At 45.3% G+C, this 12,515-nt stretch overlaps 1 protein-coding gene across 1 annotated transcript in view; it reads left to right on the plus strand.

The window, feature by feature from the left end:
* The window catches only part of LOC106606243 (rho GTPase-activating protein 44), a 109,997-nt gene that overhangs the window by 49,768 nt on the left and 47,714 nt on the right, over positions 1–12,515 (plus strand). The window contains exons 2-5 of the mRNA XM_082976324.1: positions 6,414–6,453; positions 6,560–6,682; positions 6,871–6,947; positions 7,396–7,507. Coding sequence (XP_082832450.1) covers positions 6,414–6,453; positions 6,560–6,682; positions 6,871–6,947; positions 7,396–7,507 — 352 coding nt within the window. The remainder of the gene's footprint in view (positions 1–6,413; positions 6,454–6,559; positions 6,683–6,870; positions 6,948–7,395; positions 7,508–12,515) is intronic.

The following is a 12,515-nucleotide window of genomic DNA, read 5'->3' on the forward strand; positions in this document are numbered from 1 at the left end:
GCTATGGGCCGACCAGGGGTTCTGTATCGGGTATCAAACCAACACAGGGTTTGATGGGGCTATGGGCCGACCAGGGGTTCTGTATCGGGTATCAAACCAACACAGGGTTTGATGGGGCTTTGGGCCGACCAGGGGTTCTGTATCGGGTATCAAACCAACACAGGGTTTGATGGGGCTATGGGCCGACCAGGGGTTCTGTATCGGGTATCAAACCAACACAGGGTTTGATGGGGCTATGGGCCGACCAGGGGTTCTGTATCGGGTATCAAACCAACACAGGGTTTGATGGGGCTTTGGGCCGGCCAGGGCTTCTAGTTGGTAACATATTTGGCCTTTTGTTGTCCATGTATTTTTGACTTATTGTTGAATACTAAAACAGAAACAGTATTATAATCTTACTCTAAACTCATTCTCTGTTTTACCGACAAGATAAAGTCTCATTTTGTTCTTAAATAACTGAGACATAATGGCTATGATGCTGATTGGCCTGTAGCTGGCACAGGGGTCTGGCTGGGACACAATACAAGGAAGTGGCTGTGCAGACTGAGACAGAGACAGGGATAGGGAGGAGTAGTAGTGTAGTAGTGCAGAAAGAAGGAGAAGGAGAGAGAGGGAGGGAGAGACAGAGAGAGAGAGAGAAAGAGAGAGAGGGAGGGGGAAGTACTGTAGTGTGGAGAGAGAGAGAGACATTGTAAATACAACCCATATATATGTTTATTTATTTTCCCTTTTGTTCTTAACTATTTGCACATAATTATGACATTTGAAATGTCTTTATTCTTTTGTAACTTTTGTGAGTGTAATGTTTTTATTGTTTATTTCACTTTTGTTTATTATCTATTTCAGTTGCTTTGGAAATGTTAACATATGTTACTGTCTCAGTGGTGGGACACAAGGCTTGACTGGGAAGCCAACCTACACTCAGTATACAGTAGTCTGGTCCACCCATCACAGAATGTGATGGGTTGAACATAAGTCTATGTTCTACAGGGCATTCTAGTAATTATAATTCTATGTTCTACAGGGCATTCTAGTCATCTGTGTTCTACAGGGCATTCTATTCATTCTAATTGTATGTTCTACAGGGCATTCTAGTAATTCTAATTCTATGTTCTACAGGGCATTCTAGTCATCCTAATTCTATGTTCTACAGGGCATTCTAGTCATCCTAATTGTATGTTCTACAGGGCATTCTAGTCATTCTAATTCTATAGTCTACTACAGGCCTAGATTATTGGCCGTGTCCACTGGTCAGACGGGCCGGCCGCCGTGGTGCTTCCTGCTGTGTCAGACAGCAGCCCATACACACAGAAAGTACCCTTGTCCCCCTTAGCTCTGATTGGACAGTTTGGTCTGGCTGCCTGAGGCAGATTGTGGTGTGTGTGAACTCCTTATAGAACGGAATGGAGAGAGAGTTTTCATTCATCCTGTTCCCCGAGCTTTGTTAAGAACACACAGCCTGTGTTCCAAATGGAACCCTGTTCCCTATATAGTGCACTGCTTTTGACCAGGACCCAGAGATTCCCTATATAGTGCACTACATTTGACCAGGACCCAGAGATTCCCTACATAGTGCACTACTTTAGACCAGCACCTGTCCATGGGCAGTACGGCTCATACAAGGCTACTTAGAAAGGGACTAGGGTTCCGTTTAGGATGCAGACATAGTGAAGCATCATGGACCAGCACACATTGTGCCCTCAATACTTCTGGAACAGATGACTCTATTTATCATAGCATTCATAGGCCTAAATTAAGGTTTTGTTGTATTATGTATTATGTCATTGTGAACATGATGAACAAGCCGTTTCTTCAGTAAATGTGCTCTCAGTGTAGAGCCCCTCTCATCCGACATGCATCTGTGAAAAAAACTTCATGGAGTTCCAAACCGAACATCCTCAGAGATCAGTCCTACTTCATGGTCATCATGTTTCATAGCAACCTAGTGGTGGGTGCTGTTCTAAGCTGATGGGCCATTCAGTGTTCTGGCTCACTGCTTTCATCTGACTGATGCACTAGCCTTCAGTCATGGGGTCTATCTCAATACTCTAGAAGTGGCTTCCTCTTCTCATCTCCTTTCCCCAATCTACTCTGATGAGCTCAACGTGGACTGAATCGTATTTTAGTAGGCTGTGTAATAGGCAGCCATCATTCATATTGCTTTGACACATCCTGTGTTTTCAGATCAGTAGAACCCTCAGTGGAAAAGGTTCTACCTGGATCCAAAAGGGTTATAACTGGATCCAAAAGGGTTATAACTGGATCCAAAAGGGTTCTAATTGGAACCAAAAAGGGTTCTAACTGGATCCAAAAGAGGTATAACTGGATCCAAAAGGGTTCTAACTGGAACCAAAAGGGTTCTAACTGGAACCAAAAAGGGTTCTAACTGGAACCACAAGGTTATAACTGGATCCAAAAGGGTTATAACTGGAACCAAAAGGGTTCTAACTGGAACCAAAAAGGGGCTATGGGCCTTTTTTAGATGGAAAGTTGATGAAGGATGGAAGCCACATAAGACTATTGAGATGAAGCCCTGGCCCAGGCTCTCATCCAACCTTCACACAGCAGAACAGAGAGCAGAGGTCTAATCAGCAGGGGTCTAATCAGCAGGGGTCTAATCAGCAGGGTGTATAATCAGCGGGGTCCTAATCAGCAGGGGTCTAATCAGCAGTGGTCTAATCAGCAGTGGTCTAATCAGCAGGGTTCTAATCAGCAGGGTTAAAATCAGCAGGGGTCTAATCAGCAGGGTTCTAATCAGCAGTGGTCTAATCAGCAGGGATCTAATCAGCAGGGTTAAAATCAGCAGGGGTCTAATCAGCAGGGTTCTAATCAGCAGGGTTAAAATCAGCAGTGTTCTAATCAGCAGGGTTAAAATCAGCAGGGTTCTAATCAGCAGGGTTAAAATCAGCAGTGTTCTAATCAGCAGAGGTCTAATCAGCAGGGTTCTAATCAGCAGGGTTAAAATCAGCAGGGGTCTAATCAGCAGGGTTCTAATCAGCAGGGTTAAAATCAGCAGTGTTCTAATCAGCAGGGTTAAAATCAGCAGGGTTCTAATCAGCAGGGGTCTAATCAGCAGGGTTAAAATCAGCAGTGTTCTAATCAGCAGGGTTAAAATCAGCAGGGTTCTAATCAGCAAGGGTCTAATCAGCAGGGTTAAAATCAGCAGTGTTCTAATCAGCAGGGTTAAAATCAGCAGTGTTCTAATCAGCAGGGTTAAAATGAGCAGGGTTCTAATCAGCAGGGTTCTAATCAGCAGGGGTCTAATCAGCAGGGTTAAAATCAGCAGGGTTCTAATCAGCAGGGTTAAAATCAGCAGGGTTCTAATCACCATGGGTCTAATCAACAGGGATCTAATCAGCAGGGTTCTAATCAGCAGGGTCCTAATCAGCAGGAGTCTAATCAGCAGGGTTCTAATCAGCAGGGTTCCAATCAGCATGGTTCTAATCAGCAGGGGTCTAATCAGCAGGGTTCTAATCAACAGGGTTCTAATCATCAGGGTTCTAATCAGCAGGGTTAAAATCAGCAGGGTGTCTAATCAGCAGGGTTCTAATCAGCAGGGCTCTAATCAACAGGGTGTCTAGTCAGCAGTGGTCTAATTAGCAGGGGTCTAATCAGCAGGGTTCTAATCAGCAGGGGTCTAATCAGCAGGGTTAAAATCAGCAGGGTTTTAATCAGCAGGGTTAAAATCAGCAGGGTTCTAATCACCATGGGTCTAATCAACAGGGATCTAATCAGCAGGGTTCTAATCAGCAGGGTCCTAATCAGCAGGAGTCTAATCAGCAGGGTTCTAATCAGCAGGGTTCCAATCAGCATGGTTCTAATCAGCAGGGGTCTAATCAGCAGGGTTCTAATCAACAGGGTTCTAATCAGCAGGGGTCTAATAATCAGCAGGGTTCTAATCATCAGAGTTCTAATCAGCAGGGTTAAAATCAGCAGGGTTAAAATCAGCAGGGTTCTAATCAGCAGGGCTCTAATCAACAGGGTGTCTAGTCAGCAGTGGTCTAATTAGCAGGGGTCTAATCAGCAGGGTTCTAATCAGCAGGGGTCTAATCAACAGGGTTCTAATCAACAGGGTGTCTAGTCAGCAGTGGTCTAATCAGAAGTGGTCTAATCAGAAGTGGTCTAATCAGCAGGGTTCTAATTATCAGGGTTCTAATCAGCAGGGTTCTAATCAACAGGGATCTAATCAGCAGGGTTCTAATCAGCAGGGGTCTAATCTACAGGGGTCTAATCTAAAGGGTTCTAATCGGCAGGGTTCTAATCGGCAGTGGTCTAATCAGCAGGGTTCTAATCAGCAGGGTTCTAATCAGCAGGGATCTAATCAGCAGTGGTCTAATCAGCAGGGTTCTAATCAGCAGGGTTCTAATCAGCAGGGATCTAATCAGCAGTGGTGTAATCAGCAGTGGTCTAATCAGCAGGGATCTAATCAGCAGGGTTCTAATCAGCAGGGATCTAATCAGCAGTGGTCTAATCAGCAGTGGTCTAATCAGCAGGGTTATAATCAGCAGGGTTCTAATCAGCAGGGTTCTAATCAGCAGGGATATAATCAGCAGTGGTCTAATCAGCAGGGATCTAATCAGCAGGGATCTAATCAGCAGGGTTCTAATCAGCAGGGATCTAATCAGCAGTGGTCTAATCAGCAGGGTTCTAATCAGCAGGGATATAAACAGCAGGGTTATAATCAGCAGTGATCTGGTTATTGACATCAGTAGACTGAATTCACTGCTCTGTTCGACCGTCCTGTTTGTTTCTCTGCTGCCATTGGACTTGAAGCATCTGCTGTTTGCAGCTTGTCAAATTAATTCATTATTTTGTTTATTTATTAACTTGAAGCATGAGGCAGAGCCATTGCCTGAGGGGATGTTCATGGGCACAGTCGTCCCGTCCCGTCCCCCCCCCCCCCCCCATCCTCCCCACACACACACCATCCAAACACTTGCCTTCTGAGATTAGAGACCTAGATTGTGTTCAGTAGGGCGCACTATAACTACATTTATTAACTACATTTATTAAGTGTGTGGTTCAAATCTTCTTTGACAACTTCAGGTAGTATCTCCCCGTTTCAAAATGTTTCAACACAGGACACGACGCTGATTGCTCAAATATGGAAACCTTTGTTCTCTATCCTGCTCAGCCTCGTCAATAATACCCTTTCAGTTTGATACTGATACACACAGAGAAATAAATCATTCAAAACAGCTGGCCTTGCTTCCATTTAACTGGATAGAACTGCTCAGTTTTTCATTAGAGTTGGCAGTGATCACTCTTACCACTCCAATACTCTGAGACACATGAGCCCCAGAGAGCTATAGAGCTCTTATAGACATATATATCTCCCCATATAGCTCTTATAGACATATATATCTCCCCATATAGCTCTTATAGACATATATATCTCCCCATATAGCTCTTATAGACATATATATCTCCCCATATAGCTCTTATAGACATATATATCTCCCCATATAGCTCTTATAGACATATATATCTCCCCATATAGCTCAATTTTGAATTGAGGTTGTAACACAACAAAATGTGGAGTAAGTCAAGGAGTATGAATACTTTCTGAAGGCCCTGCAACTTGATTAAAATAACTACATAAAGTACTTAAGGAGATTCCCCAGAGGCTTGTTGAGTGTGTTCTTGTTAAATCATTCAAACCCTCTCCAACCTAACCCAATCCTGACTGGTATGTTTTCTCCTTCTACCCTCTCCACCCTAACCCAATCCTGACTGGTATGTTTTCTCCTTCTACCCTCTCCACCCTAACCCAATGCTGACTGGTATGTTTTCTCCTTCTACCCTCTCCACCCTAACCCAATCCTGACTGGTATGTTTTCTCCTTCTACCCTCTCCACCCTAACCCAATCCTGACTGGTATGTTTTCTCCTTCTACCCTCTCCACCCTAACCCAATCCTGACTGGTATGTTTTCTCCTTCTACCCTCTCCACCCTAACCCAATCCTGACTGGTATGTTTTCTCCTTCTACCCTTTCCACCCTAACCCAATCCTGACTGGTATGTTTTCTCCTTCTACCCTCTCCACCCTAACCCAATCCTGACTGGTATGTTTTCTCCTTCTACCCTCTCCACCCTAACCCAATCCTGACTGGTATGTTTTCTCCTTCTACCCTCTCTACCCTAACCCAATCCTGACTGGTATGTTTTCTCCTTCTACCCTCTCCACCCTAACCCAATCCTGACTGGTATGTTTTCTCCTTCTACCCTCTCCACCCTAACCCAATCCTGACTGGTATGTTTTCTCCTTCTACCCTCTCCACCCTAACCCAATCCTGACTGGTATGTTTTCTCCTTCTACCCTCTCCACCCTAACCCAATCCTGACTGGTATGTTTTCTCCTTCTACCCTCTCCACCCTAACCCAATCCTGACTGGTATGTTTACTCTTTCTAGGGCAGAAAAAACTGAAGTGTTAAGCGATGATCTTCTGCAGGTAAATAAGTGTGTGTGTGGGTGTGTGTGTGTGTGTGAGCCTGTGTGTGTGATTTCTGGCCTACCTGTTAGCGTGGTGTCTGATACGTGTTGCTGTGCTGGTCTAGGTGGAGAAGCGGTTGGACCTGGTCAAACAGGTGACCCACAGCACTCACAAGAAGCTGACCGCCTGCCTGCAGGGCCAACAAGGGGCTGAAGAGAGAGAGAAGAAATCAGTCAAGTCTCCCTCGGTAAGCACCTATCAGATTCTTGTTTATTCAATGTGTCATTGAGTTTCTATCTGTCCTATTCAAATAAACCAGGAATAAATACCAGTCCATAATATCCCCATTCACAGTGACAGAGGAACATGTTCTGCTACCTTGTGAGGTGATATGATATGAAATACAGTATGTTAATACTTTCTGTCTTGTGTCAGAAAAAGCTACCACTAACCATCCTGGCACAATGTATGGTAGAAGGAGCTGCTGTGCTGGGGGACGACTCTCTACTAGGGTGAGTCCATGTATATGCACTCTCACTCTCTCACTCACTCACTCACTCACTCACTCACTCACTCACTCACTCACTCACTCACTCACTCACTCACTCACTCACTCACTCACTCACTCACCCACCCACTCACTCACTCACTCACTCACTCACTCACGCACACACCTTTTTTTATGTTGATTCTGCCATAATTCCACCTTGTCCTCTTTGACTTTTTTCTCTAGCCGATGCATTCTGATTAGCTGAAGCCGGGTCCTAGCTGACGTTGTGATTGGCTATGGCTGCGTCCTATCTGATATTGTGATTGCTTGTGGCCGGGTCCTAGCTGACGTTGTGATTGACTGGGACCTAGCTGACATTGTGATTGGCTGTGGCAGGGACCTAGCTGACGTTGTGTCTGGCTGTGGATGGGACCCATCTGATGTTTTGATTGGCTCTGTTCCCCTAACAGGAAGATGCTGAACCTGTGTGGGGAGACAGAGGAGAAGCTGGCCCAGGAACTGATTCAGTTTGAGTTCCAGATAGAGAAAGATGTGGTGGAGCCTCTCTATGAGCTGGCTGAGGTGAGTCCTACTGTCTCTATGATGAGGTGAGTCCTACTGTCTCTATGATGAGGTGAGTCCTACTATCTCTATGATGAGGTGAGTCCTACTGTCACTATGATGAGGTGAGTCCTACTGTCACTATGATGAGGTGAGTCCTACTGTCTCTATGATGAGGTGAGTCCTACTGTCTCTATGATGAGGTGAGTCCTACTGTCTCTATGATGAGGTGAGTCCTACTGTCACTATAATGAGGTGAGTCCTACTGTCACTATGATGAGGTGAGTCCTACTGTCACTATGATGAGGTGAGTCCTACTGTCTCTATGATGAGGTGAGTCCTACTGTCTCTATGATGAGGTGAGTCCTACTGTCACTATGATGAGGTGAGTCCTACTGTCTCTATGATGAGGTGAGTCCTACTCTCCCTATGATGAGGTGAGTCCTACTGTCACTATGATGAGGTGAGTCCTACTGTCCCTATGATGAGGTGAGTCCTACTGTCCCTATGATGAGTTGAGTCCTACTGTTCCTATGATGAGGTGAGTCCTACTGTCCCTATGATGAGGTGAGTCCTACTTTCACTATGATGAGGTGAGTCCTACTTTCACTATGATGAGGTGAGTCCTACTTTCACCATGATGAGGTGAGTCCTACTTTCATGAGTCCTACTGTCACTATGATGAGTTGAGTTCTACTTTCACTATGATGAGGTGAGTCCTACTGTCCCTATGATGAGTTGAGTCCTACTGCCCCTATGATGAGTTGAGTCCTACTGTCACTATGATGAGGTGAGTCCCACTGTCCCTATGATGAGGTGAGTCCTACTGTCCCTATGATGAGGTGAGTCCTACTGTCCCTATGATGAGTTGAGTCCTACTGTCCCTATGATGAGGTGAGTGCTACTTTCACTATGATGTGGTGAGTCCTACTGTCCCTATGATGAGTTGAGTTCTACTGTCCCTATGATGAGTTGAGTCCTACTGTCCCTATGATGAGGTGAGTCCTACTGTCCCTATGATGAGTTGAGTCCTACTTTCACTATGATGAGGTGAGTCCTACTTTCACTATGATGAGGTGAGTCCTACTTTCATGAGTCCTACTGTCCCTATGATGAGTTGAGTCCTACTGTCCCTATGATGAGGTGAGTCCTACTTTCACTATGATGAGGTGAGTCCTACTGTCCCTATGATGAGTTGAGTCCTACTGTCCCTATGATGAGTTGAGTCCTACTGTCCCTATGATGAGGTGAGTCCTACTGTCCCTATGATGAGTTGAGTCCTACTTTCACTATGATGAGGTGAGTCCTACTTTCATGAGTCCTACTGTCCCTATGATGAGTTGATATCTACTGTCCCTATGATGAGTTGAGTCCTACTGTCTCTATGATGAGGTGAGTCCTACTGTCCCTATGATGAGGTGAGTCCTACTTTCATGAGTCCTACTGTCCCTATGATGAGTTGAGTCCTACTGTCCCTATGATGAGTTGAGTCCTACTGTCCCTATGATGAGGTGAGTCCTACTGTCCCTATGATGAGGTGAGTCCTACTGTCCCTATGATGAGGTGAGTCCTACTGTCACTATGATGAGGTGAGTCCTACTGTCCCTATGATGAGGTGAGTCCTACTGTCCCTATGATGAGGTGAGTCCTACTGTCACTATGATGAGGTGAGTCCTACTGTCCCTATGATGAGGTGAGTCCTACTGTCCCTATGATGAGGTGAGTCCTACTTTCACTATGATGAGGTGAGTCCTACTTTCACTATGATGAGGTGAGTCCTACTTTCATGAGTCCTACTGTCACTATGATGAGTTGAGTCCTACTTTCACTATGATGAGGTGAGTCCTACTTTCACCATGATGAGGTGAGTCCTACTTTCATGAGTCCTACTGTCACTATGATGAGTTGAGTCCTACTTTCACTATGATGAGGTGAGTCCTACTGTCCCTATGATGAGTTGAGTCCTACTGCCCCTATGATGAGTTGAGTCCTACTGTCACTATGATGAGGTGAGTCCTACTGTCCCTATGATGAGGTGAGTTCTACTGTCCCTATGATGAGGTGAGTCCTACTGTCCCTATGACGAGGTGAGTCCTACTGTCACTATGATGAGTTGAGTCCTACTTTCACTAGGATGAGGTGAGTCCTACTTTCACTATGATGAGGTGAGTCCTACTTTCACTATGATGAGGTGAGTCCTACTGTCCCTATGATGAGTTGAGTCCTACTGTCCCTATGATGAGGTGAGTCCTACTGTCACTATGATGAGGTGAGTCCTACTGTCACTATGATGAGGTGAGTCCTACTGTCACTATGATGAGGTGAGTCCTACTGTCACTATGATGAGGTGAGTCCTACTGTCCCTATGATGAGGTGAGTCCTACTGTCCCTATGATGAGTTGAGTCCTACTGTCCCTATGATGAGGTGAGTCCTACTGTCCCTATGATGAGGTGAGTCCTACTTTCACTATGATGAGGTGAGTCCTACTTTCACTATGATGAGGTGAGTCCTACTTTCACCATGATGAGGTGAGTCCTACTTTCATGAGTCCTACTGTCACTATGATGAGTTGAGTTCTACTTTCACTATGATGAGGTGAGTCCTACTGTCCCTATGATGAGTTGAGTCCTACTGCCCCTATGATGAGTTGAGTCCTACTGTCACTATGATGAGGTGAGTCCCACTGTCCCTATGATGAGGTGAGTCCTACTGTCCCTATGATGAGGTGAGTCCTACTGTCCCTATGATGAGTTGAGTCCTACTGTCCCTATGATGAGGTGAGTCCTACTTTCACTATGATGAGGTGAGTCCTACTGTCCCTATGATGAGTTGAGTCCTACTGTCCCTATGATGAGTTGAGTCCTACTGTCCCTATGATGAGGTGAGTCCTACTGTCCCTATGATGAGTTGAGTCCTACTTTCACTATGATGAGGTGAGTCCTACTTTCACTATGATGAGGTGAGTCCTACTTTCATGAGTCCTACTGTCCCTATGATGAGGTGAGTCCTACTGTCCCTATGATGAGGTGAGTCCTACTGTCCCTATGATGAGGTGAGTCCTACTGTCCCTATGATGAGGTGAGTCCTACTTTCACTATGATAAGGTGAGTCCTACTTTCATGAGTCCTACTGTCACTATGATGAGGTGAGTCCTACTGTCCCTATGATGAGGTGAGTCCTACTGTCCCTATGATGAGGTGAGTCCTACTGTCCCTATGATGAGGTGAGTCCTACTGTCCCTATGATGAGGTGAGTCCTACTTTCACTATGATGAGGTGAGTCCTACTTTCATGAGTCCTACTGTCACTATGATGAGTTGAGTCCTACTTTCACTATGATGAGGTGAGTCCTACTTTCACCATGATGAGGTGAGTCCTACTTTCATGAGTCCTACTGTCACTATGATGAGTTGAGTCCTACTTTCACTATGATGAGGTGAGTCCTACTGTCCCTATGATGAGTTGAGTCCTACTGCCCCTATGATGAGTTGAGTCCTACTGTCACTATGATGAGGTGAGTCCTACTGTCCCTATGATGAGGTGAGTTCTACTGTCCCTATGATGAGGTGAGTCCTACTGTCCCTATGACGAGGTGAGTCCTACTGTCACTATGATGAGTTGAGTCCTACTTTCACTAGGATGAGGTGAGTCCTACTTTCACTATGATGAGGTGAGTCCTACTTTCACTATGATGAGGTGAGTCCTACTGTCCCTATGATGAGTTGAGTTCTACTGTCCCTATGATGAGTTGAGTCCTACTGTCCCTATGATGAGGTGAGTCCTACTGTCCCTATGATGAGTTGAGTCCTACTTTCACTATGATGAGGTGAGTCCTACTTTCACTATGATGAGGTGAGTCCTACTTTCATGAGTCCTACTGTCCCTATGATGAGTTGAGTCCTACTGTCCCTATGATGAGGTGAGTCCTACTTTCACTATGATGAGGTGAGTCCTACTGTCCCTATGATGAGTTGAGTCCTACTGTCCCTATGATGAGTTGAGTCCTACTGTCCCTATGATGAGGTGAGTCCTACTGTCCCTATGATGAGTTGAGTCCTACTTTCACTATGATGAGGTGAGTACTACTTTCATGAGTCCTACTGTCCCTATGATGAGTTGATATCTACTGTCCCTATGATGAGTTGAGTCCTACTGTCTCTATGATGAGGTGAGTCCTACTGTCCCTATGATGAGGTGAGTCCTACTTTCATGAGTCCTACTGTCCCTATGATGAGTTGAGTCCTACTGTCCCTATGATGAGTTGAGTCCTACTGTCCCTATGATGAGGTGAGTCCTACTGTCCCTATGATGAGGTGAGTCCTACTGTCCCTATGATGAGGTGAGTCCTACTGTCACTATGATGAGGTGAGTCCTACTGTCCCTATGATGAGGTGAGTCCTACTGTCCCTATGATGAGGTGAGTCCTACTGTCACTATGATGAGGTGAGTCCTACTGTCCCTATGATGAGGTGAGTCCTACTGTCCCTATGATGAGGTGAGTCCTACTTTCACTATGATGAGGTGAGTCCTACTTTCACTATGATGAGGTGAGTCCTACTTTCATGAGTCCTACTGTCACTATGATGAGTTGAGTCCTACTTTCACTATGATGAGGTGAGTCCTACTTTCACCATGATGAGGTGAGTCCTACTTTCATGAGTCCTACTGTCACTATGATGAGTTGAGTCCTACTTTCACTATGATGAGGTGAGTCCTACTGTCCCTATGATGAGTTGAGTCCTACTGCCCCTATGATGAGTTGAGTCCTACTGTCACTATGATGAGGTGAGTCCTACTGTCCCTATGATGAGGTGAGTTCTACTGTCCCTATGATGAGGTGAGTCCTACTGTCCCTATGACGAGGTGAGTCCTACTGTCACTATGATGAGTTGAGTCCTACTTTCACTAGGATGAGGTGAGTCCTACTTTCACTATGATGAGGTGAGTCCTACTTTCACTATGATGAGGTGAGTCCTACTGTCCCTATGATGAGTTGAGTCCTACTGTCCCTATGATGAGGTGAGTCCTA

The sequence above is a fragment of the Salmo salar genome, chromosome 06, assembly GCF_965601325.2.
Source record: "Salmo salar chromosome 06, fSalSal1, whole genome shotgun sequence".
Classification (NCBI taxonomy): Eukaryota; Metazoa; Chordata; class Actinopteri; order Salmoniformes; family Salmonidae; genus Salmo; species Salmo salar.